The 26,908-nt window shown below is 52.8% G+C and overlaps 12 protein-coding genes across 12 annotated transcripts; 3 read left to right on the top strand and 9 right to left on the bottom strand.

Moving 5' to 3' along the window:
- Positions 1-391: 391 nt before the first annotated feature.
- A1O5_08693 (uncharacterized protein) lies at positions 392-1,928 on the bottom strand (the record flags this gene model as incomplete). Its single annotated transcript, XM_007749274.1, has 2 exons — positions 392-1,687; positions 1,797-1,928. 2 exons carry the CDS (start codon positions 1,926-1,928, stop codon positions 392-394), a joined length of 1,428 nt encoding a protein of 475 aa, XP_007747464.1.
- An 881-nt stretch (positions 1,929-2,809) lies between these two features.
- A1O5_08692 (ADP-ribosylation factor) lies at positions 2,810-3,592 on the bottom strand (the record flags this gene model as incomplete). The annotated part of the gene is made up of 5 exons (XM_007749273.1): positions 2,810-2,902; positions 2,957-3,022; positions 3,074-3,318; positions 3,373-3,392; positions 3,465-3,592. The coding sequence occupies 5 exons, from the start codon at positions 3,590-3,592 to the stop codon at positions 2,810-2,812; spliced, it is 552 nt and encodes a 183-aa protein (XP_007747463.1).
- Positions 3,593-4,437: 845 nt separating this feature from the next.
- Positions 4,438-5,043, bottom strand: A1O5_08691 (uncharacterized protein; the record flags this gene model as incomplete). The annotated part of the gene is made up of 1 exon (XM_007749272.1): positions 4,438-5,043. The coding sequence occupies one exon, from the start codon at positions 5,041-5,043 to the stop codon at positions 4,438-4,440; it is 606 nt and encodes a 201-aa protein (XP_007747462.1).
- Positions 5,044-5,589: 546 nt separating this feature from the next.
- Positions 5,590-6,459, top strand: A1O5_08690 (60S ribosomal protein L10a; the record flags this gene model as incomplete). Its single annotated transcript, XM_007749271.1, has 3 exons — positions 5,590-5,608; positions 5,713-5,890; positions 6,003-6,459. 3 exons carry the CDS (start codon positions 5,590-5,592, stop codon positions 6,457-6,459), a joined length of 654 nt encoding a protein of 217 aa, XP_007747461.1.
- Positions 6,460-6,856: 397 nt separating this feature from the next.
- On the bottom strand, positions 6,857-8,209 carry A1O5_08689 (uncharacterized protein; the record flags this gene model as incomplete). Its single annotated transcript, XM_007749270.1, has 1 exon — positions 6,857-8,209. One exon carries the CDS (start codon positions 8,207-8,209, stop codon positions 6,857-6,859), a length of 1,353 nt encoding a protein of 450 aa, XP_007747460.1.
- A 2,007-nt stretch (positions 8,210-10,216) lies between these two features.
- Positions 10,217-11,116, bottom strand: A1O5_08688 (uncharacterized protein; the record flags this gene model as incomplete). The annotated part of the gene is made up of 1 exon (XM_007749269.1): positions 10,217-11,116. One exon carries the CDS (start codon positions 11,114-11,116, stop codon positions 10,217-10,219), a length of 900 nt encoding a protein of 299 aa, XP_007747459.1.
- Positions 11,117-12,907: 1,791 nt separating this feature from the next.
- A1O5_08687 (uncharacterized protein) lies at positions 12,908-14,329 on the top strand (the record flags this gene model as incomplete). Its single annotated transcript, XM_007749268.1, has 2 exons — positions 12,908-13,143; positions 13,201-14,329. 2 exons carry the CDS (start codon positions 12,908-12,910, stop codon positions 14,327-14,329), a joined length of 1,365 nt encoding a protein of 454 aa, XP_007747458.1.
- Positions 14,330-15,079: 750 nt separating this feature from the next.
- Positions 15,080-16,438, bottom strand: A1O5_08686 (uncharacterized protein; the record flags this gene model as incomplete). The annotated part of the gene is made up of 3 exons (XM_007749267.1): positions 15,080-15,707; positions 15,792-16,255; positions 16,322-16,438. 3 exons carry the CDS (start codon positions 16,436-16,438, stop codon positions 15,080-15,082), a joined length of 1,209 nt encoding a protein of 402 aa, XP_007747457.1.
- Positions 16,439-17,013: 575 nt separating this feature from the next.
- On the bottom strand, positions 17,014-18,804 carry A1O5_08685 (uncharacterized protein; the record flags this gene model as incomplete). Its single annotated transcript, XM_007749266.1, has 1 exon — positions 17,014-18,804. One exon carries the CDS (start codon positions 18,802-18,804, stop codon positions 17,014-17,016), a length of 1,791 nt encoding a protein of 596 aa, XP_007747456.1.
- Positions 18,805-19,584: 780 nt separating this feature from the next.
- Positions 19,585-21,079, bottom strand: A1O5_08684 (uncharacterized protein; the record flags this gene model as incomplete). Its single annotated transcript, XM_007749265.1, has 4 exons — positions 19,585-20,192; positions 20,238-20,518; positions 20,572-20,832; positions 20,889-21,079. The coding sequence occupies 4 exons, from the start codon at positions 21,077-21,079 to the stop codon at positions 19,585-19,587; spliced, it is 1,341 nt and encodes a 446-aa protein (XP_007747455.1).
- Positions 21,080-22,165: 1,086 nt separating this feature from the next.
- On the top strand, positions 22,166-23,998 carry A1O5_08683 (uncharacterized protein; the record flags this gene model as incomplete). The annotated part of the gene is made up of 4 exons (XM_007749264.1): positions 22,166-22,415; positions 22,466-23,064; positions 23,115-23,411; positions 23,471-23,998. 4 exons carry the CDS (start codon positions 22,166-22,168, stop codon positions 23,996-23,998), a joined length of 1,674 nt encoding a protein of 557 aa, XP_007747454.1.
- Positions 23,999-24,864: 866 nt separating this feature from the next.
- A1O5_08682 (uncharacterized protein) lies at positions 24,865-25,871 on the bottom strand (the record flags this gene model as incomplete). Its single annotated transcript, XM_007749263.1, has 3 exons — positions 24,865-25,307; positions 25,377-25,626; positions 25,707-25,871. 3 exons carry the CDS (start codon positions 25,869-25,871, stop codon positions 24,865-24,867), a joined length of 858 nt encoding a protein of 285 aa, XP_007747453.1.
- Between the last annotated feature and the right edge of the window lie 1,037 nt (positions 25,872-26,908).

The raw sequence follows: 26,908 nt of genomic DNA, 5'->3' as shown, positions 1-26,908 counted from the left end.
TGCACCGCGTCCCCTGGCTCGCCCAGAACTTGACCCCTTTTCATCTTTCAACTTGTATACTCACCCTTTCCACCATTTCATATCCAAGAATACCATGTACCTCACTGAATTTCCAGAAGACTCCCACGACATGACAAGACGTCCGGATACCACATCCATCGGCCCACTTGTACTCCACTGTGCTGGAGGGCTCGCTGCTAGTAGCGGTTTGCAATGGAGACGGGAAACTCGCAGAGGATAATCAATTGGCATCTGGCCGAAACCCTCCATTCATGGTCGCTGCTGTGTGCGAGAAATCGAGACTTGATATTTTGCAAAGCATCTGACCCTCCGATTATCCTTTTGTGGAGGAAGGGTCCATATCCATATAGCCACCTGCACGACGATAATCTCATCCTAAACTCGCAAGGTCAAGCGGAACACTACTCCCCCTTCCTGCACGGTATCTTTTTGGCACACCTGTAAATGGGCGTGGCGGAGGGAATTGGCTTTCGTCCTGAAACTTCCACCGGCTATCATCAACTCTAATCGGACCTGGGCCGCTCGAGACGCCAAGTAAACTCCCATTGGTCAGAGTATATGAACTTGCATCCAGTGTTGAGCGCGATGGCATTTGCGATACTCGTCGAGAAGCAGGCGGGGACACGGGCGATGACGGTGAGGGCGGTGCTTCGTGGATTGAGTAAGATGATTGTCTACCGAATGCGGCTGCTGCTGCCCTTTGTGCTAGAGATGAACCTGCACCATTTGTTGTCGGTGGTTGACTGGGTGGTGGAGGTGGGCCTGGAGGTGGAGGGGGGGTTGACCTAGACGGCGGTCTTGGAGAGGTAGAAGGGGGCAATGGTGGAGGAGGCGGTGCTAATGCAGGTGCTGAGCTTGGAGGCGGCGGCGGGGGAGCGGGAGGAGCTGGACTTATCGACGGAGGTGCTGGAGGGGGTGCTGGAGGGGCAGGGCTTGTTGCTGGCGGCGGCGGTGGAGGCGCTGGGGGAGCTGGACTTATCGAGGGCGGCGGTGGACGTGTTGCGAGAAGGACAGGGCCCATAGACGAAGGTGGAGGTGGTGGAGGAGCGGGAGGAGGAGGAGCAGCAGCAGCAGCACTACTGATTTTCCGCGCCGCTGGCGGAGGAGGTGGTGGCTTTCCGGCTATAAGATTTGCTACAGACGAAGGCTTGGACAATGGTTTTGGAGGAGGTTTCTTGAGATGGGCCAGTGGACTTGGAACTGCCGGAGCGGAGTCTGTTGACTGCGGTAGAGGAGGTCTGAAGCCTGGGACTGGAGGAGCAGCTATTGTTGGTGGACGAGGCGCTGCAGCCAGAGGAGGCCGGGGAGCGGGTGGTGTAGATGTTTCTGAATCTGAATGAGCACCGTCCACACTGGCTCCGGTATCGATTCCTCCTCGCGTCTTCCTTAACTTTGGAATTCCTCCAGCGAGTATCCCCGCCAACTGCGGTGGCCCGTCGAGACTGGAATCGCCTCCTGCATCACTGTGACTCCGGGCTCGATTCCCACCGCTTGGGACTGGGGGCGCGAGGCCACTGGGTGCTTTGATTCCTCCGGGGACCGGCGGCGCTCCTGCTATAGGCCCTCCTCCGCCTCCAGAAGTACTGCCTATTTGAGGTGCCGAACGGTCATTCGTGACAGCCTTCTTCAATCTTGTTCCTTTCGTGATGTCTGATAACAACGCGTCCTGCGCAGCAAGTCAGCAACCATATGGTAGATTGTTTACGTTCTCCAGTCCAGTCTAGTTCACCATGACCCTCAACTGCCTCCCACAAACAAGAATTTATGCAACATACTCGTCCTTTTGCAACTGATTTAGCCGGAGCCATAGGCAGGGAGCCTCCAGGTAGAGGCGGCGGAGGTGGAGGTCCTCCCATGCTTGGAGGAGGTGGTGGTGGCGGCGGCGGAGGTGGTGGAGGAGCAGGCATCTTGCTGCCGGTCTCTTGGACGTTGGTTTTCTATTCTTCTCGTCACTCCTTCTAAACGCGAAGTTGTAGTTCGTTCAGAAGGGGAGGTTGGGCAGCGACAGGCTGAGGGAGATGAGGCTCGTGTGCCTTCGGAACGCTTTTGAGTCGAGTGTCAGTGACAGGGGAAAAGTTCTGGACCGGAATCAAGGTATGCCTCTGTAGAAGCACATATATCAACAATGGCTTTCTGCCTGGGCGTTATGATGGTACTTTCGCGGGCGTGGTTGGGGGTTAGCAATTGGCAACTCGTCATACGAACGGGGCGGAGTTGATTTAACACTTGCGAGGAAGAGGCAACTTTCGGTGTCCTTACGGCACTGCTCCACCACGCACCGCAAGGCACATCACGACAAATATAACTACGGACTACACCACACGACTTCATTTCCAGGCAACACAATTGTTTTGCCCCGTCGACGATTTTCTGAGAACCAAATCTATTCATTGCTTACAACCTTGCCTTCGTTTTTCTGCAGAGTTCAAGTTACAGGTACCGGATCCTGCCGCCCGAAGCCAAGGTATGCCAGCAACACGCACAAAAACTCGGAACTACCTATGAGACTCAACTCCCCCGGGAACCATCTGAAGATCGTGACAGACCAGAAACAAGCAGATCATGAATATGCGGGTTTGATGGAAGCCTTTCACTTTCACCTTGTTCATCCTATCACCATGACAAGCTGGCTGCAGTCACCGTAATCTTGAATTCTGGAGCTGGCTATGAATGACTGCAGATCTTGTAAAGACCATTTGGAGAGTAGATTGTTTGGCACCAATCTCGCGTTCGACGCGACTGGTTCATTGTTGAGACCAGCAATCGCACTTGTCCGAGGGAGGGTTGTTCAAGAGTGACCGGCTTTGCGAAGCGAGTTGCTCAACCATTCAAGTCCTTCGTAGAGACCATCACCGGAGGTAGCGCAGGTGGATTGGATATACTGTATCACACATTAGCGGCTTGCATGCTAGAATGACATTCCGTTCCTTCTTACCCAGGCGCGTTGTCGGAGACTGTGCAGACCAAGCTTGTCGGTGATTTCGGCAGCGTTCATGGCGTTCTGGAGCAGAGTCAGAGCCAGTAATGTGTTAGAACTTGCAGCTGAACTCACGGGTAGATCCTGCTTGTTGGCGAAGACCAAGAGCAAGGCATCACGCAGCTCATCCTCGTTGAGCATGCGTTGAAGTTCCTCGCGTGCCTCAACGATACGATCTCGATCGTTGGAGTCGACTACGAAGATGATGCCCTGGGTGTTCTGGAAGTAATGCCTCCACAGAGGTCGAATCTTATCTTGCCCACCAACATCCCAAACTGTGAATTGGATGTTCTTGTATTCGACGGTTTCGACGTTGAATCCTGGCAGAGACGGTTAATCTAGAGCTAGTCTAAGGGCATAATCCCTTATCGTACCGATGGTGGGAATCGTGGTGCTGTACGGCGTTAGTGTGGGATTTTTCAAAAAGCTTCACCGGGCTCCGGAGGCAGCAGCTGATATCACATACACAATTTCACCAAGCTTGAGCTTGTACAGAATGGTGGTCTTTCCGGCAGCATCAAGACCAACCATCAAAATTCTCATCTCCTTCTTTCCCCATAGTCGGTCAAACAGTTTTGAGAATGCGAGACCCATGTTTGCGATTCAGCTGAGGAAGTTCGTGACACGGGAGATTGTAGGTAAGGCGGTCTGGTAAACAGGGTCAGCCAGGGTCAATCCGCAGATGCGCAGCCGAACGTGAAAGAATGTGATATAGTGAAGTAAAGAATGGGTTCAGAGGGTCAGAGACGTCCTGGATTATATAGGAAATCGCAGGGTCGCCCTGTCACCGTCGCGCGACTCAAGGGCACATGTGTGGCCACTTTGTCCTTGAGGACCTGGAGACGATGGATTTTCGGAGCAGGCAGCTGGAATTCTTGGGCTTACCAAAAAGGCCAAGTGACTCTATTCCTGGCGTAACGACAGGCAAAAGAGTGTCAAGATGCTAGGTGGACGTGATTGTCAGGATTAAAGATGGACAATGGGCGAGGTAAGTCTGAAAGTGGACAAGTTCTCAGGACGCAGGACGCAGGACGCCCGGTGGGTAGTTGGACTGGCGAAGTTGGACTCGTAGCCGATGGCTGCCAAGCCCTTTCGCCCTCCTGCAGACAAAACCTGTCGGTGCTAGCCGCGGCGCTGTTTGTAACTTCGAGGCTGCTGGGGTCTAGCCTCTCTTTATGAAAATTAATATTAAGATTATAGTTTTCTTATATGCTTCATGAGCCGGGAGAAAGCCTGGGCCTTCACGGGGCGAAGAAGAAGCTTATATATGCATCAGGCAGAGGACAAAATTGACAGAACAACCCTCTCGTGCCAGTCGCACCAGGAAACAGACTCGGGTTTTGCCATCACACCATCCCATAACACAGCACGTGAGTGAAACAACCCGACCGACTCTGCGCGTTGTCGCGGTGGAAAACACAGACTGTTCGTTTCTCTTTCTACAAGTAGACTTCCATCCTCAATGTCGTCGCAAGATACTTCCTTCCCTCTTTCTCCACCTCTTCGTTTGGGTGGATGATCCGGAATCCGAGTCTTTGATAAAGATCCAAGGCGTTGTCATTGCCACGCACTACGCTTGTGAGGCAGCAGGGAGACTCGTCGTGTTCTCTTGACGAGTTGGTCCTGATATAGTCAATGGTCGCCTGAACGAGGCGCTTTCCCAACCCCTGATCGCGCACCTCGGGCTCGACATAAAGTGCCGCCATATGCCACTCGGCGGATGATGACCGACCTGCCTCGTCGACTTTCTTGCGGTTTGGCGCGATGATGACCACAAATCCAACCCATTGGTGCCTTAGCAACGTCGATTCCTGAGTCAGTGCGTTATGGTGAACCAGTATAAGGTGAGTGGCGCGATCGTCCCTAAGTCTGTTCAACCAGAATTCTTCGGGTTCAGCGACTTCACTCTCGTATCTCGAAATAAAGCTCTTCGCATCCTCCTTGAGACTTCTAAGCCTAAGAGCCTTGAGTCGCGATGAATACTCAAGAAGGGTGTTATGGTCTGGGGCGGGACTGGGCAGAGTATGGATAGAAAAAGAAGACATGAGGAAGACGTTGCCGAAGATTTGTCTAATGTGGGATGAGGCACCGTAACCCAGCTTTGGCCAAGGGCTTCTCTTGTGATATAGGTCTGAGAGGATCCCTGGTGTGTTCCGCTATGCTAGAATGACTCACTGACACCGAGTCGCCAGCATTTTCGCAAGGAAGGCATTGCCGTAATATTCTAGTGCTGTTTCAGCGAAGGATGGCACGCCGGGCATCGCAGGTTGTGTAGCACGACAGCGAATACAGTTGGGCTGGTCAAGCAATTGAAGCAACGAGAAGTGTTGGACATGAGAGCTCGAGCGACTCATTCCTACTTGTTATGTACCAGAACCAATCAGCCGAGGATCGAGAGAGAAACAGCTGACCTTGTTGGCTAATACTAATATGGACTAGCCTTCATTAAGTCTTGGCATCGCTCACAATTGATTTTCGACCCTTTTGACTTTGCAATTCTCCGAACATTTGGTCCTTATTCCTCAACCCGTTTCTTGCGCAGTGCCTCACCATAAGAATTTAACCAATTCTTCTGGAAGACTGTCCTCAGCATGTCGAAAATTACAGTCGGTAAGCCATCGGACCCTCTTCTCTGAGCCAACTCCTTGAGGGGAAAAAAGAAACCACCACGAATTGAATTGAAAGTTCGCTGACGGAATTTTGCCCCTCTATAGCCGGAGTGCGCGTGAACGTGCAACAACTTCTCGATTACTCCTTGAACGAGAAGAAGCGAAACTTCCTCGAGACCGTCGAACTCCAGATCGGCCTCAAGAACTATGATCCCCAGCGTGACAAGCGTTTCTCGGGGACTATCAAGTTGCCCACCATCCCCAGACCAAACATGACAATTTGGTATGTCCGAGACCTCTTTGGGGGAAACAGAACATAAAATAGAAGGGGAAGGAGATGAATACATACCAAACATGTTCTGGAAAATGATAACTGACGAGCGACCACCGGACAGCGTCTTGGGTGACCAACACGACATCGACCGCGCGAAACACTTGGGCGTTGACGCCATGTCGTCGGACGACCTGAAGAAGCTCAACAAGAACAAGAAGCTGATCAAGAAGCTGGCGCGCAAATACGACGCCTTCCTGGCATCGGACTCGCTGATCAAGCAGATTCCCCGTCTCCTGGGTCCCGGTCTGTCCAAGGCCGGCAAATTCCCCACCCCCATCTCGCACGCCGAAGACCTCCAGGCCAAGATCGTCGAGGTCAAGTCGACCATCAAGTTCCAGCTGAAGAAGGTCCTGTGCATGGGCGTCGCTGTCGGCAACGTCGGCATGACTGAGGACGAACTCATCAGCAACATCATGTTGGCCATCAACTACCTGGTCAGCTTGTTGAAGAAGGGCTGGCAAAACGTCGGGAGCTTGACCATCAAGGCTAGCATGAGCCCGCCCAAGAGATTGTACTAGACAACCCTCTCTCACCCGGTCAGTTCACTGACTTTGTTGGGTGTTTTTGTTGTTGGACGGCAAAATCTCTCTACTTTACTGATCTGCTCGTCGCGGGCTGCGGTGTAGATAGTCGATAGAGACATCTCTGCGCACACTTCGAGACGTAGCAAGGAGAGAGGAAAAGAAAAGGGGGATAACCCTGCCTAGAGCTTGCAGCGATCTCGTACGAATCCATGTGCATGCCAACGATTCAAATGGAAACGATCAGGTAGAAAATTGCAAGAAGAATTGCCGAGGCTTGTCGCCTGAAAATTCAGATCTCGCCAGAAATCATGAAGATTCCCTGACAAGACCGACAGTGTAATGATTCATTTCTCTCTTCTTCGCAGTCCTGTGCACACAGAGGTTCGCTCGCTCACTTCATGCCCTCCATGAGATCCGTCTTGTCGAGGATCATGTCCCTCAGCCCACACTCGTCCCTCAGCCTCTGCCACTCGGCGCCGTGCTCCTCGCCCCAGCGGCTCTTGTCTTGAAAGCCCCAGGCGAGGGCCAACCTGTCGAAGAACCGTCTCTCGTCCTCCCTCAGCCATCGGCTGCTCAGATGCGTGCCGGGCCGCCACACCACGCGCTGCATCTGATCATTGTAGGTCGTGACGGCGACGAATCCAATGGTGCTCAGCGTGCCGATGTACGCCACGGCGCCGGCGATGGCCGTGTACTTTGCCATTTCGACGTCCATTGTGTTTTGCCAGTGCGAAACCCAGTCTGCGCCTGCGTATGCTATCAAGGGCGTCGCGGCGACCATCAGGCCCGGAACACTGCCGCGGCGGAGGGCCTTGTTGGCGCGAAATGCCGGCGCTCCTACCGTTGTGTCGATTATCGCCAGCGCCAGTGGGAGGTTCTTTTTAAGAATGGCTGACTCGAGAGCTGCTTCTGCGAGGTCTAGTGGGATGGCGTACTTGGGCAGTTTCGGCCACGGATTCGAGTATTTGACGGGCTTGCTGTCTGCCGCGGGGATCTTCTTCGTCGCGTAGAGGTGGAAGATTTCGGGGAGGTATTCGGGTCTCCCCAGCAGACATAGGATGCGCACGTATATCTGGAGCATGTCTTCGGTGATATAGACTTTGGGGTCACGGAGGAGGTCGTAGGCGAGCTGGCAGACACGTTTAGCCGCGTCCTCGCGGAAGGAGACGGACATTTGTTTGTCGGGGACAGATATCGAGTCGGTCGCTACACCGACACTCTGCAGTTTTGACGACCTGTCCTCCGCCAGATCTTGAAGCAATGCGTCTCCCAATGCCTTGCCTTGTGTAGTTGTCCTCGCAGCCTCCTCCGGCATCTTGCCTGTCCCGTGCACCAGCGCACCTCCGAACTCGTACATATCCATCAGGGCTTCAAGGACATCGTCTTTGTCGGCCGCGGCATTGCTCGACTGTATGTGTGCAACAAATTTGCGGAATTCATTGAGCTGGCGGGCAGGATCATGGCTCTTTGGGGAAAGTTCAGTCGAAGTCTTATGGATGTCGGCAGGCGAAGTTCGTCTTGACGGGAACCTGCTGCTGTTTGCTGGCGACTCTGCTGCCAGAGGAGCAGTGCGTCTTGTTAATGGCACCGATATGCGACTGCGCGGCTTGGAAAGAACAACAGGTTCCTGCTTCGCAGGACTAGCGACTTGCGAGATGAATTGTTGTCTATTAGATTGCGCTGCAGAGAGCTTCTGGCATGAGCGGCATACGAAGCTGGCCCGACGGGGGAATATGGTCGCCATGACCAGGTCAGGTCGGCTGTTGTCTCGAGCTGGCTCTGGCGAGTGGAGGAGTGAGTGTGTCTTTCATTGAGATTCGTGGGCGCGGAAAGCTCTCGGCTAAAGTTGAAAGATCGTCTCCAATTGCCTCGCTACTATTAGTTACACTGAACGATGATTCGACCTCCCAACGACATACGACGAGATGTTTTATAGAGATTCTCTTTCACATATCATATGCTACGGGTTCCAGAGCAGTAAGGAGTATTTCCAGTCAGAGGCTGCCAACATCTATGGCCAATGTAGTCCATACAACCACCTTTGCGGCTGAATATTGATCAAAGGCCGCTATTGCCAGGCAAGTTTCACAACCCAGCACGTCCCCTGGAGACCTTGTCGAGGTTGAAAAGGGGCGAAAATGCTTGCATTTTTGAAGACAGACGACCATCTAGCAATTGATAGTTCGACGTGGAGGTTTGCACGTCAGCAGATTTCCTCACCGCTTACCCACTCCTGCACAACTCAGCTGTACTGGCATCATCTGCGGCGGCTGGGTGTTGACCGACACAGACCGAGGATCACCTTCCACTTTCCCTAGCCTCCTGGTCAATGCAAATCAAGTTCAAGTGGTGCTCGTGGAGGTATTTTCTCGTATTTGGCCTGCCGCGAAAGCCCCAAGGGCCAACAAGCCGAAAACACGCGGTACGCGATCATGGACAGCCTACCAATTTTTGCTCACAAACAATTCATGCAAAATCCTAGCAACTGGTAGGAAAGTGGATTTCTCGCAGGTCCGTCTTGGAGACTTGGGCGCAAGCGCACCATAAAAAGGGTATTTGATGCCAGCTTCTGGTTCGGTACCAGAAAGCCAGCAGTTGGAGTCGGTGCAAGTTGTTGTTTGATCCAGGGAGTCGAGAACTGCCTCGGCTTGTGCTTGGGCTGCTGACGGCAGACAAAGGAGAGTTTTGTTTTCAGGGTTGGGCAGATGTGAAGCCATCTGTGGCTGGAGAGTGCCGTGTCGCCAAGCGAAGGACACCACTTCCACAGTCAACGGAGCAAAAATTCACAGAGCAAAAAACTCAGCTTGTGAGAAAACCCCGCGAAGGATGTTTTTTTTTTTTTTGGTTGACTCCCGGACTTGAACTCGAGTCCTTCTCCCCTCTCGTCGCGGACCCCTCCTGCTCGTCCTCCTCCTCTTTCTTCCTCCTCTGAGCGCTCAACCCCAATTTCACCCTCCCCCATCTCTCGCATCTGAGGCCTTATTTGATGGTGTGTGGGTGTGGCGGTAACAATGCCGGGTTACCTGATCAAATTCCTGTAGTAACCAGAGTGGTACTTTGAGCCCGCGTTGTGGCAACCCAACTCTGGATTTACAGTCAGGTTGATTTGATGCAGGTAGGATCCGATCAATTGTTGGGAGATATATCACCAGAATAAAATATAAAGTAGTAAAAGTGGATCTTACACGTGTGAAGAAAAAAAAAACCAAAAAAAAAAAAACAAGTGAAGTGAAGACAACTTGGAACCATGGTTCGCGCTCCCGGGGCAAGGCTGGATATATAACTGGCGATGCTGTGGATCCTCGTGCCAAGAATTTACGGATCCCCACCAATTTTGGCCGCAATCGTCAACAGTCAAAACAATGCAACATGGCCGGGCGCCAACATGGGCGTCCACTCGTAACTTCTTCTTCTTCTTCTGCAACGATGTTTTCTTTCCTTGTCTGAAGCAACCCACGGCACGCCTCTCCGCACGCCGGTGCTCCTCTTTGACCATAAGATCTAATGGACTTTGAGGATTTTTTGATTGTTCAACGATGCAGCTTTTGAGTCTATTGAATCGCCCGTCCTGAAACACAGCGAGGGCGAAATATCATCAGATGCAGCCTCTATCCTTGTGCGTGGTGATCAAGGTAAGGTCACGTTACCTCTCGTCCTTCCTTGACAAGACGGCCACACCAGTAGCCTGTTATATTTTACATATCCACGCCATTAAAAGCAAAGTTTCATAACTTCATGGTCCATGAGCGTGTTATACCACGGTCGTCTCCTTCCCCGACCCTCCATCACCTCCTTTCACGTCATCCCCGAATTTGACCACAACGACCCGTGCCTCTTCCTGTGTCATTTCCACGTCGTTGTCTCCTGTTTGGGGACCAATGATCCTCCAGATCCTCCTCTGTACTCTGTAGCCCATCACCATCACCACCACATGGCCCATATACATCATTACCACAATCCAGCCGACGACAATCCTCGCAATGCTTACTTCGTGGATGCCGTACATGAAATGGCCTCTGACTTGCACGGGACACACAGCCTGGCCAGAGATGTCTCGGTTGAAGATAGGCAGTTCGCAGTGCATCCAGAACGACAGGGAGGCAATCCAGCCACAAATAAGGAGGGAGGAAGTGGCTAGCAATGCAATGTACGTCTTGCGAAGGGAGAGGATCTGCGGGGTTTGGTGGTGCATGGTGAGCTCAAGGACGAGGTGGATTAGAGAAACAGATGGCACAGTAAGTGCATAGAACAGGAGGGCGGTTTCGGGTTGGTTTTTGGCTGAATAGATTGATGAGTTGGTTGTCGACCTTGTTGTGCTTGATAAAGAGTCGGATGCATAGGGTGCTGTCTCCCGTTTGCCAAATAGGGAGGAATTGGCTTCGGCGTGGACGTCGGCGGCCAGGCGATCTGGGATGTCCGTGTAAGGCTTGGCGACGCAGTAGGCGTAGATGGCAGCTAGGATCAAGGTGCTGAAGGTCAAGACAAGAAGGATTGGTTGCAGGATGGTCCGAAATTTGCGTAGCCGGAACAAGGCCTGGTTGCGTGGTCGTGGAGGAGGTGTTTGGTCCATCTTGGTTGTCGATTGAGACTGACGGTTGGAGATGAGGAAGGCTCCGTTGCCCGAGCTCTTTCGACGAGGGTTGAATGTCATGTTAGAGGATGATAGAGTTGGTGATTAGAGATTATGATTGTTTCCGTAGGGAGAGTGTCCAGCGTCCAGCGCAACAAGTAAAGGCCAAAGACAAACGGGCCAATATCCAGGCACCACTAAGAAAGAAACAGCAAAGCAAGAAGAATCAACCAGATGCAGTGTCAAAAGAACAAGCCAGAAGAACACGAGGCAAGAGCCATATCTATGTCCTTTGAGGCTCACCTACCCGAGTCGCTGGTTGTTGTGTTGCCATGTCCTCGATGGTGGTCAGCGGTAAATGCCACAGAAATCATGGGCGAGGCCATGCACTATGGGCTCGCTGATTGACCAGAATACAAGAGGCCTTGTGAGGCACAAGGTACAACCTCGACCAGTGCATGGACGAGGCAGTACGCGAGTTGAGGATGAAGTTGGCGAGGTCGGTGGAGGTCTATGCCAGAACTATTCTTGTCCACGCGGGTACCAGAGCCTCAGCAAGCGAGGAGCCATGACAACCAATGGATCTGAGGACGATCGTGGAAGACTCGACGTGGATAGGGTCATGGACCTCTGCATGGGCGTACGGCGTCTAATTGTGGCAGAGATGAAGGGGCCGTCAAGATTTGTTTCACGTCGGCCACAAGGAACACCAGAAGGACGTTTCAGGAACGAGACTCGCCCCCATTTGCCATTGCCGCCCACGTCTACATCCAGATGCGCCCCATCAAGGGCGTTTCAGCTTCGGCGAATGTCGACACCAGAATAGAAGTACCGAGTGCTCCAGAAATTCAGCTATGAGTCGACTGCCTGATACCAGGCATGTACGCGCGGTGTTCTCTACCCCCAACACAATCAGGAGGATACAAGATACACACCAAAAGCATATATACATATGTCAACACAGCTATCGCAGCCTTTCATCATACGGGTCATCTTTAGGCCACCCTCCTCCGTTGCTTCTCGTCTTACTGGCTGCCACGAATCAAAGACGCTCTATCAGACACATCTGACATCTTTGAAGAGACGATGGAGAATAGAATCTTCGCTCTGTCTAACCCACCTCACCGAACATCTGCAACATTCGAGAGAGGAAGCTGTCGCTATCAGGTTCTCGTGGAGACGCCCACTGCCTGTACGGTGTGCGGTGTACTTGTAGGTGCAGTCTCCAGGGTCTTTAGCGGTCCTCGGGGCCCCATCTTGTTCCTCTCCTCCAACCTAGGCATCGTCCAAACAGCCGAAGAAGGTCTACCGTTGCCAAAAGCCGACCGCACACAATGACGACGACACAAAGAAAATTGCCATTGCCGCCGGGACACGGATGTTCGGCACACATTTTGCCCATCTTCGTGGATGTCAAATCGAGGGCGTCCTTCTATTAATCATCACCGTCCTTTTGACCTGGGCTCAGGCAGTGCTGGGCTCCTCTCAACTACAGATCTTCTCCGTCTACAGGTGGGCCTCGGTGCTCTGGATAGATCATGATGCCACTCATCTATCCCCGCTCTCTTCCACAATGTCGTTGCTCGATGCATGAAATGCTAGGTGGGAGAGTCCCTTGTTCCACTTTTCCTTTCCCTGGTGTCGCAAAGCGTTCAATCTGCTTTTAAATCGTCTCTTGTCCTTAGTCTTTTCTTTTCTGCATCGGGAACTTCTACCATGTATTATTGCATATCTCGTCAAGAGCCCGTCCTGCGGCTCGACCCGTGAGAGATCTCAGTCTATCTCGAGCTGCTTGCTGCTTTGTGCGGGTTCCGAGCCTATTCCGCCTCGCCTACCGCCGCCGTCCCTCTTCCAATCATGAGTTCTTCCACCATGCTCGAAGATGACCTCGACGAGAAACATTTATCGGCCTCGAGACCAGAGTTGATACGGATCGAGTCGAACCTGGACAAGGCCATTGACGCAGAGGCAAATGTCAATATCTCAACCGCTTCAGATGACACGGACCGTCAACACGAAGACCATGACGACCTGGGCCCTCCTCCGAATGGCGGCTTTCGTGCATGGATGCAGGTTGTCGGCTCCTTCTTCCTATTCTTTAATTGCTGGTAAGGCCTTGATCTATGAATCTCTCTCGTACAACGCTCGGTTAACCGGGGCTCCAGGGGTACCGTCAACGCATTTGGGGTTTTCCAGACTTATTACGAAACCAACCCGCTCTGGCACGCATCACCGAGCGAAATCTCGTGGATCGGGTCCATCCAAGCCTTCCTGCTGCTGCTCGTCGGGCTCTTCTCCGGGCCCGCGTATGATTCCGGCTACTTTCGAGAGCTGATCACGGTCGGAGCCGTTCTCGTGCCGCTGGGCTTTATGATGACCTCCCTGGCCAAGGAGTACTGGCAGACGATGCTCGCCCAAGCTTTCTGCATCGGAATCGGCAACGGGTGCATCTTCGTCCCCTCTGTCGCCATCCTCCCGCAGTACTTTTCCACCAGGAAGGCCCTTGCAAACGGGCTGGCCGCGTCCGGCTCGAGCCTGGGCGGTCTGATCTACCCGATCGTGTTCCGGCGTCTGCAGCAGGAAGTGGGCTTTGCCTGGGCAACGCGCACGATCGGCTTCATCTCGTTTGTGACCGTGTGGTTCGCCGTGCTGGTGATGAAGCCGCGAATCACGCCCAAGCAGCGACGGCCGTTGACGGACCTGGGCGCGTTCCAGGAGCTGCCCTACACGCTCTTCTGCGTCAGCATGTTCTTTGGGTTTGTCGGCCTGTACGGTCCCCTGTACTACATCGGGCCGTACGCGATCCAGAACGGCATCACGGGCGAAAACCTGGGCTTCTACCTTTTGCCCATCATCAACGCCGCCAGCATCCCCGGCCGGATCATCCCCAACAGCATCGCCGACCGCATCGGGCCCTTGAACGTGCTGTTTCCCTGTGCCACCATCGCGGCCGTCCTGGCGCTCGCGTGGATCGGCATCAAGAACCTCGGCGGCATCATCGCCTTCGCGCTCATCTACGGCTTCTTCAGTGGCGGCTTCGTCTCGCTGCCCCCCATCGCCGTTGTCACGCTCACAAAGGACATGAGCAAGATCGGCACCCGCATGGGCCAGTGTTTCTTCATCAGCGCCTTCGGCCTCCTGGTCGGCACCCCCGTGTCCGGCGCCATCCTCAAGAGCACGGGCGAGTGGTGGGGCGTGCAGCTTTGGAGCGGAGCAGCCATCCTCGCCACGGGCTCGCTGCTGCTTTGGGCCCGCGTCGTAGTGGCTGGCTGGAGCCTCATGAAGCGGGCCTGAAGTTTCCTCTATTCACACACCCCTTCAGCTCCCTTCCGAGAAACGCAACCAACCCCTGTTGCATGAGAGGAAGCATTTACCTACCTACACTACCCTGCACTGAATGAGTTGGATACACACCAACCCCCTCAGCCCGGCGCCAGATCCAGATCGGTGCCGTGGCAGTGTGCACGATGCTCGCTGTGGCGTGGCAACGAACACCACATTTGCGTTGATTGCCTCCAGCCTGCTCCAGCGACACATCCGATGTTCAAGGCCAGTGGGTGACAGGGTCCTATTAGGCGTCATGTTGCAGACCAGCCGACTCGGCGTGGCGTTTGCGGGGTGGATAGATGCATGTTGCAACGTAAAGAAGTCTGGCCCGCGTGCACGCACGTCCGCAGCGAATGCAGCGAGGACGCTCGCGCATAAAGGGGTGTTCCTCCGACAGAACATGTCTATGTAGATACGTGGTTGCATCTACGAGGATACGCGGCATCTCGGCGAGGCGATGCGGAAGGGCAAGCGAGAAGGGAGAAGGCAGATGAGGCGTGCGAGGCGAAGATGGCCGCAAGCTTCTAGCGCATGTCGCAGTCAGTTTGTGCCGTGTGTCGACATGAAGGAGAGGAGTGAAGAACATATGAGAATATGACTGAGTCCAAAGAGAGACAACAAGACAGCTGTCTACAGCCAACTGTGTGGCTTTGTTCATTGTTGGTCTCATTTTTCATTTCTTTTCGCATCTATGACGATGGCGTACCTCCTATTCAATCACCAGACGTCCACATCGACTAGATTCAACCAATTGACCACCCCCATGGCCTTGACCAAATTGCCCTTCAAGTCCAAGTGTACGCCGTCATACTTCGACGCTTGCACGCTCATGTTCCAGGTGCCCATGGTCTCGACGCCTCTCTTGGCGGCCTCCGCACGCACGCTCTCCTCAAAGATCATGAGGGCCTTGTCGCCCTGACTGACTAGCCACTCGTCTGGTTTTCTGACGCCGGCAGCGTTTGGTGTGATGAACAGTCGAGGCCAGATGGAATGAGCATGTCGCTTGTTCACCGCGGACAGGTACGGGGCTTGGAGGAGTGTGTGGTCGAGGATGCCGTCCAGCCAGTTCAATGTGGCTTGGAGGTCGAGGTCGTTCCACAGGCCGTGACCGAAGATGAAAGCGTAGGGTTTGGCTGGTTTATTAGGCGAGAGCAGGTTCTTGTAGCGGTTCAGTTCTTCGTTGTCAAGTGGGAAGCGGAGCATCATCTCGATGACGAGGTCGATTGGAATCTCGGGCGGGCAGGCCAAGCTTGACAGATCGTGTTCCAGGACCGAGGAGGTAGAGAAGATACCTTGTACTGAGCAAGATTTGACGTCCATCTGGTGGTTGCAGAAGCATTCACGCCTGTTTTCCCGATCACTAGGTTAGCAAGATTAGGCTCACTTATGGCTCAGCTGCAGTGTGAGGAAAGGGGGACCTGGGACGTACAATTCCTGGTCATCAAAGTTCCAGTTCGTCACCGCTCCGTATCCAAGATCTTTGCGTAGAAGCACGTTCAACGCTCCCACGACGTGTCTCATCATACTATCCCCTACGACAATGATCTTTTCGAACCGTGAGAAAATCTCGCAGACCTCTTCTGTAGTGAACCAGCGCATGTCGCACTCGAGCGGAATGAAAGGGCGATCAAAACCGATCCGTCCACCGCCAGAGAAGGCTCGTAAGAAGTCCTCTCGCGTAGCGCACAAGGGAGAAAAGGCAGAGTGTAAGTCCAGGGAGGAGATTTGACACTCGGTGTGGTTTCGCCAGGCGTAGTTCCGAAAGGTGTCGATTGTGTCCGGTGCTCGATAGGTTGAGTTTTCTGGCGGTTCGAAGGCTGGAATGGAGGCAGTGGATGGGTTGTAGCCAAACTCGACATTGATGCAGGCAGAGAGACCAAGATAGCGGCCGGACTGCACGTTTCAAGTCAGTTTGCGTTTACAATATTACAGCCTGAGGCCTGGGCCAGTTATACGTACAAGCACGCCGTAGTGAGTCAACTTGCACATGAAGAACCACAACACGAAAAGGAGCAAGAGAAGCTGGATGAAGCGGCGCTTGAGCAGAACACGCAGAGGAACTGGGCGGAACTCCATCCTGACCTCGCCGGCCTCGAGGTCGTCGACGTTGGGAGATGGGGGAGGAGAGTAGCCGGTGATGGTGTCAGGGCGGCAACGTCGCCGCAGGGTCGTTGGGAAAATGGCGGAAGAACTATCCGCCGATCAGTACACGGCTGTGCAAGGCGGTGGACAGCGACATATGCGACGTGATTCGGATTCACTCACCTCATCGTGCCGTGACGACTGTTCGGAACGGAAAATCATTGTCCCGAGATATATTGTTGCTGTTTTTGAAGGTTGTCTTCGGGGTGAGGCAGACGCCGTGTCCTGCCATCGTCTTCCCTGCCATTGCCGAAATGCTGTCAGAACGGACACCCCATTCACTGTTAGCTTTGAATGAGGTAGTCTGCCGGTCAAAGACTCCATTGTCGGCCCAATTCTCACGGCAACCTCCTTGGAGGTAGTTTAACAACCCTTGGGACCGCTTCCCCAGTAACTCTCCACCGTGATATCTTTGCATCCCGCATGTCCTCAGTCACCGAGAAAAGATGAGGTCTTCATTGTGCACAGCGTGCTTCATCCATTCACTGTCATCACACAAATGGGCTCGCTCACACACGAGTTGACATCCAGCCTCCAGATATGGGCTGCAGTGGCTCTTGCAACAGCGGTAGAGTCTTCTGCCTCCGCAATTCCACCTGTAGACTTTCTTCATCCCATCTCCTTCTCTCATTTCGAGCCTTTTCCAGCTGCTGCTTTGTGCCCAGACCGAGTCCAAAGAGCCCCTTGCTCCTCTCGATTTCTTGTTCCTTTTTCGCTGCAAGCCGCGCCATCTGTTGAGACATAGCTTTCCAGTTCTGGAGGCCGGTTTCCAAGCACTCTCGGCATCGTTCCCTTCCATCTCGCTCCTTTTGTTCGTCCATTACCCACATGATGGCTTCGGCGGCCTCAACGCTGTCTCTAGTCCAGCTAAGGCCTTTTGCCCGTTCGCTAGCACTTGTGGCAAAAAGGATCTCGCCAATGTATGTCATGAGTCCTACCTCTTCACAAGCTTCCTTCAATGTGTGATAAGGCCTTTCGTTCCCGGTTGGCGGAGGTGGAGGATACGGCCTCTCAACTAACAGATCTTTCAAAGCATATACATAAGCCAACAATCCTTCCCCCTCCTCCGCAAGCTTGACTTTCGATGGTCCAATGGCTGGGCCAAGAGGGGACGCAGGCAGAGTCTTCCTAGCTCGCAGAACGCTGAGAAATACCGGCAGGGCGTTCTTGACGTTTTCCCCTCTGACGTGATGTACTCCGAAAGCAGTGCAGGCTCGCAGAATGTTGTCGCTCACGGCATCTTCCCGCCCTTTGAGAATTATCCCAGTCTGCACATCGACCACGTCCGCAGTTCCCGCTGGCAAGCCGGATTGAGCAATCTCTGAGGCTTTGACGTACAGATCCTCGGCTGTTCTGTCGTTGGCCTTGAAATCACACCAATCGGCATAGGCCAGAGCAGCGTCAAGTCGTTGTCGGGTGTCGAAGCCAATGGTGTTTAGTATTTTTTCGTAGAAAACATGCGGAGGCGGAAAAGCGTCTTCAACTTCCTCCAAGGTGGGCGGGGTAACATGGCCTTGTCTCCTAGAGTATGGAAGTGGTTTTGGTCGTGGATTGTCCGGAGCTGGGATACTCTCCCGCGGATATACACGGCCTCCTCTGACATCTCCTTTCAGTTTGCACAAACCCTCCAAATGTTCAGCTACACGTGCAGCACCCATGAGAGCTTCGTGATAACCTCGTCGCCACTGCTCACTCTTGGCACTCACATCGAACCCTTCAGACTTGTCCACTGTCGATGACTCTATCTCTGCGTTCTTGATGAGGAACTGCCCATCCAGCTTCTCGCTTTCCAGCCTTTCAAGAACGCTTAGGTATAGCTGACCGGCTTTTGCCCAATCCGTCAGGATCTGGTTCAGCTTGGCGCCTTCCGCAAGCTCTGTAAATTTTGCTTCGCGCATCCACCACCGGCTCCAGAACGACCAGTCTCCAGGAGTGGGATAATCCCGTTCAAGCTTTGTATGCACCATGCCCATGGACAGCACCGTGAGTAGGAGGGCCGCGGGCCAAAGGTAGGCATTGATTCGAACGTAGCGCCAGAATTGTTCCCTCCAGCGTTGTTTTCGTTCGGTCGAGATGAATCGCCCGACGTGGGTTTGGAGCGTGTTCCCACGGGGGAAAGGATACAGGAAGGGCAGCTGGGGGCGTAAGATAGGTCGAGCCACCACTAACAGCGAAGTCTTGTGCGAGAAGAACCTCGGCCGCGGAGGTCTTGAGTAGAAGAAATCGCGGGTTGGACTGCAATAACGACAGGTTCTCGCGCTCGGGCGAGGAGACGGCGCCGCAAGCTTTAAGAACGCCATGGTAGTCTGCGGTGCTCAATCGGCGCCAGGGCCGTCGAGAATGGGGCGAGAGATGCCTCTGTATTGAGAAGATTGTGATATAGACGTGAACAGCAAGAGCGATGTCCCCTCCGCATTAATTGAGGAGTTGTCGATGTCGACGGAGCATTAGTGCCGAAGCGCAGATTCTACGGTGGAGTAATAGTTCAATGATGTCCAAGGCTGAGCTGCAACGTTTTTCTCGCACCCACCTTACATGGGGAGTATCAAACGAAAAACTATCCTCCATCTTCCCGTCGTGATAAACCGCTCGCCGCTCTGCTCACCCTCGGCCCACCTGCTCCTTCCTGAGTGATCCCAGAGTGCTTCCGGAGTCTACCTGAGCCCCTTGGTCTTCCCTCTTAATTCACAACACTAACGTTCGTCAACTTTAGACGATGGGACCCGTCTCAGATACTAGGGGATCCTAAGCCAATGGGACTTGGCACTCGCCTATATGGACAGCGTTCCTTTATATCCTGACTTGGTGGTAAGCTCCACCATGAAAGTCCCGCACGGTGCCCTCCGGTTTCAATACAATCGGCTGCAAGCGTTCCGAGAGAGCGCTGTCAGTCCATCTTGATTGCTCGTTCGCTCAACAAGATGCCCGAACGCCATGCGAGACCAGCAGCGCTAGATGGGGGTTACTGGCGGCACAAGCTGGGCTATCTTGGTGGACGGCCCCGCCGGCCTGTGGCACTCTTTCCTCCCCACCATTCAATCTCGTTGACGGCCACTCTCCGCATGTTGGTTAGCAATTTCTCAAGTGAATTGCTCCCAGAAATCATCATTTAGAAAATCGCAGAAAAATGGGGTACGTTGCATGCCGATTTCGTCGTCTGTAAGCATCATGATGGTTTGTGCGGGACTTGGAATCGTCGTGACTCCGGGGATACTGGCTTGTTGTGCCCTGTACTTGGCTTCGTGGGCAGCCTTTATCCGCCTCAGTTTCTCCATAAACGTCAGATATAGCTGTGGAACAACTCGCGATAGCTGGTACCACGATTGGTTTTCGGCTAACTCCTTGGCAGCATCCAGATGCCGCATCAATTTGTCCATCGTTGCGGAGAAGTCGATCGTCTTTCGAACGTATTCCTGGTCCCATCCGTCTGCCTTGGAAAGCGACAGCCTCGACAGAACCACTATTGCGTGGCCCAGTAAAGCCCAGACAGCGTAAGGGAGGTCGAACCAGTCAAAGGCTGGGATGGTGTAGGCTGTCTCGAAGCATAGCTTGGTGGAATTCAAGCACGCGTAAAGCATGCTAAGGCGAGAAAACGGGTATGCCCCGTACCTTGAGAGGCCGATACCGTCATTGAGTGCTGTCTCGTACAACAGGATTTCAATGGCATGATAATGCAGGAGAAGAACAGCTACAGTGGTTAGCTCAGAACCATGCTATTGCAAATTCAGCTCACCATTCTGGCCTCCTTCGGATAAGGAAGCTCTAAGCTGTAGCAGCTCCGACTCTAGTAGCTTGACACCAGCCCCGAGAGGAAATGAGGTGCATGCAGGGATGGTATGCCAATTCTCTGGAGTCAAAGAACGCGAAATTCTGTCAGCCAGGCCATGGAGGCGCGCCAGGTGTACGACAGAGAGATCTGTAGGATATTCCGCAGCTTCAGATACGACGCGACAACATTCGTCCACGTATCTCGAGTACTGCACCGGATAGAGCTCTCGAGTCCACATGGAGACCCTGGATTGCAGCTTGTAAGCGATGAGACACAGTTCTCGGCTGTCAAAACTCACGTAGAGATAAGGAAGAAGCAACCGAGAAATGTCCTACGTTCTTCCAGAGTCCTTGTGATCGACGAGCTTTGAGCAGCTCTGCTCGTTGGCCGCATGGCAGAGGCGTCAGAGCCATCGTTGCCGAAAGGCTCTAAACGACCAAAAGAGGGTTTGAGAGTCTGCACGACAGCTCCATTGTTTAACCGAAGATCTGACAACAATGCCATAATGAGGTGACCGATATTGCCCACCTGTGAGCTCTGATGGACAGGAACGTGATACCTACGTGGACCAATCGTCAGCAAATTCCCAACGCCAAACCCAGAATCTGCACTCACCAACTGAGATATACGAGGAGAGCCTGGAGCATGTCAAGGCTTTTCTTGCCTTGAACAAGCATGCTGTGGCTCACCATCTCTCGCAGCTTGTGTGCAATGGTTGTTTGTCGTGCTGGGTCTTGGCGGTAGCCAACCATCAGGATCGCAAGGACGAGGAAGGGCTTCTTCTGCCTCATCTCCACGAATGTCATACTTGGTGGGATAACCACAAAAGGAAAGAGAGGGGTCATTTCACTGCGGAAACTTTGCAGGACTATTTCTGCCTCACTGCCGTTGTTGATGGACAGATCTATGTATGCCGCGGGAGCGATGTCAACCGAGTTGAGAGACCAGGAAGTGACCACTCTGTTTGGAATCTGTTTCGAGACTGCAAGAATGGCAGATACGCCGTCTAGATTTCCCTCGGGTCTTACGGATGCATTGGCTCTTTTGCGTCGGTGAGCACCAGGCGCCTGCCCGCTACAATTCCTCTTCAGACGTTGACAACTAAATCAAGGTTAGGGTCGGAATCCCAGCTTAGACTATGCCACTGGAGCAGACGCACCGCTTACAACTCATATATCCAGCGTCAATCTCGCACCGTACTTTGGCTCGGGCGCACGGCAGACAAGCCTTTGGTATACGGCCGGTGTCGGTCTCGGTCGGTGGGGACAATCCTTGCATAGCTTGAGCTGCTCTCAATGTCTAACGTTGTATGGTTCAAACGAACACAGGACGTCTCCTAGAGCCATGTGGGAGTGCGGACGAAAAGATCTTGATCTTGTCACGTTGTAGAGAAACATAAGTGAGAAACCAGGGACACAGGTACCGTCTAGATACGGACACGGAGCACGGGATTCCGAATCCACAACCACCACTCCAGGCACCGACCAGGTGCTGCACAGGCATACACAGGCCAAGACAGGCCTAGCACATACTCCCGGACTAAACCAAATGCAGAGGGACGGATTTCCGGCCTGACGGCGCTATTCCTATTAAGCAGGAGGACATGCCTTAATCTGTTCATGCCACGTGATCCAAAGTGGGTTATCTGCCCAACAACCCGAATGAGGCCTTCCGATCTTCAGCATAGGTGATCTGTGGCCGTTCTTTTTAAATTTGTCTGAGAATCTTGCTGTCGGCGAAGAGATGACCATGCGTCTTCGTCTCGGTGAACTCGCCTTTCCATTGTTTTTTGTGTCCAGACTTGGCTGCCACTGTAACCACGACACTTCCCTCATACATTGTCGAATACCTTACGAGTCTATAAGCCCCAAATTGCATTCAGTTCTGAAAGCATGCTCAATCGTTACGTCCTGGCAGTGATTTTACTGGAAGTCGCTTCTCTGGTGGCGGCTCATGAAGTCGACGAAGCCCACGAGGCAGGAATTGCTGGTGTGGAGATACCTGAAAGCGCTGCCTCCAACAATGCCACACGAAGCGACCTTTACAGCATGTCCAGTTATGCAGGCCTGTCCGAACAGTCGAGCGTGGTCATAGCCCACATTGTTTTGATGTTTGCTGCCTGGTTCTTCGTCCTGCCGATAGGTATGGTGCCTCCGATAGCTGAGAGTCAATCCGAGTGTTAACATCACTAGGCGTTATGTTCAGCATTGCGAGATCTCGTCTCGGATTTTTTACCCAGTCAATATTTATACCTTTGAACAGCCTAGGCGTATTACTTGGAATAATTTACAACGACAAGACGCCCGATTTGTATCAGAACAATGCGCATCACACGATTGGATGGATTGCAACATGGGTCACGACTGTACACGCCGCCCTAAGCTTGGTATTCTTTTATGCTGGACAACATCACAGCATGAGCTTGATAGCAGCCGGGAGAGCAGCGTTCTTCCCTCTAACGCGGGACAGACGTCAAGCATCCCGAGCCCCCCGACCTTGCAGCGGCCGCCATGGCTCGGCAATTGCTCTACAACGACTGAGTGAAGACTCCCAAAAGTCAGACTTTGAAGACATCGACGACGACGACGAATCTCCAGTGCGTCTGCCTTGTCGACCAAATCGCCTTGGCATAAGCTTCCTCAACAGGTTCTTGGGGACTCGACTCTCTGATGGGGTATTACCTAGGTTGATGGGAACATTGAAGGCTCTTTATGACATTGTTGATCGAACTGTTTTGGTCCTGGGTTTTCTTGCTCTGGTAACGGGAGGGGTTACATACACTGGCATCTTCGTAAGTCTCGGTGTGCCACCCGCAGGAAATTACTGACATGATCAAATCAGCGTGGCAACCACATCTTCAACGGCCTTGCTCATTTCATGAAAGGAGGTATTTTCTTTTGGTATGGACTCCTGACTCTGGGCCGGTGGATGGGCTGCTTTGCCGAATATGGCTGGGCGTGGAACATGGGATCCTTAACAAGCTCTGCTCCATCGGCCGAATTCGTCGAGTGTTTTTGCATTTTTCTGTATGGGTTGAGCAATATGTTCCTCGAGCATCTAGCCGCATGGGGAGGCGCGTGGACTGCACAAGATCTAGAGCACGTCTCTATATCTATGATGTTTTTCGGTGGTGGCTTGGTAAGTTAGCTTGTGAGATTGTATCCTTACAGTTCCAGTATGAGGCTGATAATCAGCAGTGTGGCCTGTTGGTCGAGTCCAAGAAGATCCGAAAATGGCTCGACACGACAATAATCGAATCGGCTCGCATACACGACAACGCTCCAGGACTCCCCAGACCGTCTAAGGTGTACAACTACTCGACCAACCCGATGCCGGCACTGATCATCCTCTTACTGGGCCTCATGATGTCCTCTCACCACCAGAGCTCCGTCGTGTCAACCACAGTTCACAAACAATGGGGCATGTTGCTCGTGGGATTCTCGGTGATGCGAATGCTCACCTATATCGTCATGTACATCTCTCCGCCAGACTCAGTCTACGCAAGTCGGCCTCCGTCCGAATTAGTGGCTTCGTTCTGCTTGATATCGGGTGGCATTGTCTTCATGGCAAGTACTAAAGACATTGTCCACTGGATGGAAGAGGCGAACCTGATGGGTATGTTCATCTTTACAGTCGCGATGGGCTTAACAGCCTTTATTATGGCGTATGAGATTCTCGTGCTTTCGCTCAAAGGCTGGGTGGCGCGACGCGAGCTCAGGAAATAGTACGAAGTCGTGTTTCCCGTCGATGCTGCGAAGAGTCTCGGCTCTCCACAATGACTGTCGACTCAATCAAATCTGGAAAGTGCGGGACAGTCTTGTCATCGCAATGCAAAAGTACTGAGGCGTCGGTGGCTTTCCTACATTGTATACGTGAATTTCTGGAAGCCCATCACAGCTCTTTCCATGATTGGGGTCCTCAAGCGACTACCTCTTCTACTCTTTGTTCGACCTCATCCAGCTAATTACAACCACGAGCGTCGAGGTGCCAAGCTGCTAGTGCGACTAGAAACTGTCCTCTCCAGTGATAGAGGATCATTTTCACTGCTTTCGAGGGCTCTTGGAGCGTCGTGGATAGAACAAGCCGCGAATTTCGGCGCTCATTGAAGCGCTTCTATGCCTATGTTATCCGAGATTTTCACGAGACCATCACCATTAACGATATCCACAATAAGGCTTCTCTGAACGAGGGATTTCTCAGCCGAAAATGCATCTTCCCGTCTAGGTCATTCGAAAAATGTGAACACATTGTCGTCCCCACCACGGATTTACACCTATCCTCGAGTTCGGAAAAGTACGTCGGAACTGGAGAGATCTTTGTGAAGCCCATTCTCGGAATTTGAACGTGTAGTCTAAGTTATGCTCCGCTCTTATAGCGCCGGCCATGGCTCTGAAGATACTGGGTCTACGTTGCTTGACGCGTAAGACTCGCCGTGAAGTCAACGTACTCATGAACCGTTCCGAACTGCAAGCACACTAATCTCCGATTAATAGCATCTGGCCAGCATACATGTGGCCCAGAATTTAACATCCAGTTACTCCGGTGGAATATCACCTGTCCCTCTTGTCCCGTTCATGTCATTTCTTGGCCTTCACTTGCCGTCTCGCTCAACATCCGAGAGCTCAAGGGTTGAGTCTGCACTTTGCTCCATCACTGCAGCTGTTCCTGCCTGCTTCGAGAAGTATGACGGATACCAGACGCTGAAAATAACCATCACTGCTGCCATAGGTATTGCGTCGAAGATATAAAGGTACACCTCATGGCGAATGATCGTCCCCTCGAAGCCCTCGATGAATTCTGCCACGCGCACAATTGACCGAATCATGACGAACGCGCTCGCAATGTACAGTATCCAAAGAAACCTCTCCCAAAGTAAAGAACAGGCGCGAGGCACACGGCGCAATCGAAGGTGAAAAACCACCGCAACGGCAATGAAAAATCCGAAAAGGACGATCTGAATAACCAGTCCAATCAAGACGATGCGGGAGCCTGTCTTTGCTGTTGACGCTTTGCTGCTCGCCATCAGTCCGCCGCCTGTACAAAGTTAGAGCAAGTCCTGGAGGAGACTCGAACCCGCACGGAGATTAGATCATTCAAGCGTACCACCAAGCTGGATGAAGAAAGAGAGCACGTCGCCCGTCACGAAGGTCTTCGTCAACCACCTCTTTTTGATCAGACTGTAAGATTCACCATCCACACTGAGAATTATGCGACCCAGTACCATATAAATGCTAGCCGCGAACAGGGCCGGAGCGACGAGCAGAAGGAGGGTCTGGATGACATAGGGAGCGAGAGTTGGGTCTGGCGCTTGCCCGTGAGATACTCCGCGGGCTGCATATCCAACGATTTCGAACTGCAGTCGAAGACGTTAGCAGGCGTTTGCCGGGGTCGGAGATGAGGGTGGCGGGGGTCGAATTCGACGACACGACGCACAATACCACCAGTAAGACATGGAATGAAGTACCAAGTTCGGTGCTTGGCGATTAAGAATGCGTGCCATATGGTCGATACCCCGAAAAGCACAACAAAAACACAGGCGGCGGCCAGCGAGGGATCGTAGTGATAGAATTTGAAGTGCTCATTTGAGTCTGACGACATCCTATAACGACGGCAGTTGTTGGTTGTGTATTGGGGGTTGCGAAAGCTGCTTGAATGGAAATCATGCAGCTCGATGGGACGAGCGAGTGGCGCCAAAAAAAAAAGGAGCTCAAAACCGACGATCAAGAACAAGGAGGACCGGGTGGAGGATGAGAATGAAGACAGACGCCATGAAGGCCAGATATATATACTACCAGCAGCACCGTACACCTCCTCTACATGGGGCTGGAGAAAAGGACGGGATTCCGATGTTGGATGTCATTGACGAGCACTCATCAACAGGGCATCAATCCTCGAGACCGAGCAATGCCAATAACACTGGCCAGAAACACTGATGCCTTGAGCGACATATTTCGACGGGCAGCAGGTTGACCATGATTCGTGAGTATCAAGTTCGGAACTCGATGGCTAAATCTGAAGCATGCTACGAATAGGGAGTCGTCTCCCGATTTGGCTAAGGAACGGAATTCCGCTTGGTCGATCTTGCCAGATACTCCATCTCACATATCCTACTCAGCCTACTACATGTAGTAAGGCAGCAGAGTGGAGCCGTCCATCCCCCTTTTGGTCTCACTGAATTAACATATCATTCCTCTCCAAGGGAGGCATCCTCTCCGAACTTCGACCATGCAACTCAGTCAAGTCCATCAAGGCGTCCTAGAGGCAGTTAAAAGAGCTCCGAGCCAATTCCAAGAACCAAAAAATGGGTCTACCAAATAGTACAAGTTGATCTGGCAAGGGCAGCTATAGGATTCTTGAGACCCCTGACCAAAGGGACACAATGGCAGATAAATCCATTTAGTTGAGGAATCTGTACTGTCTTGGAACAAGGGAAGGGCGAACTTCTGACGGCTCTACAGGGAATCCTACCTTGTTTTCTGGTACTTGTCAGAAGCTTTTCAGATCCTGGGTGACGCCTGGTCTCACAGAGATGCCTCGATAACACGGCACAGCACCTGCTTCTCCATCTTGCACGTTCTTCATTGTTCCGACGAGTGGCCATATCCGTCAAAGCGACCGCCAACCGAGCCAATTCT

The sequence above is a fragment of the Cladophialophora psammophila genome (assembly GCF_000585535.1).
Source record: "Cladophialophora psammophila CBS 110553 chromosome Unknown aczJe-supercont1.14, whole genome shotgun sequence".
In the NCBI taxonomy this organism is placed as follows: Eukaryota; Fungi; Ascomycota; class Eurotiomycetes; order Chaetothyriales; family Herpotrichiellaceae; genus Cladophialophora; species Cladophialophora psammophila.
The sequence above is the reverse complement of the archived record's forward strand: the minus strand, read 5'-3'. Positions and strand labels throughout refer to the sequence as shown.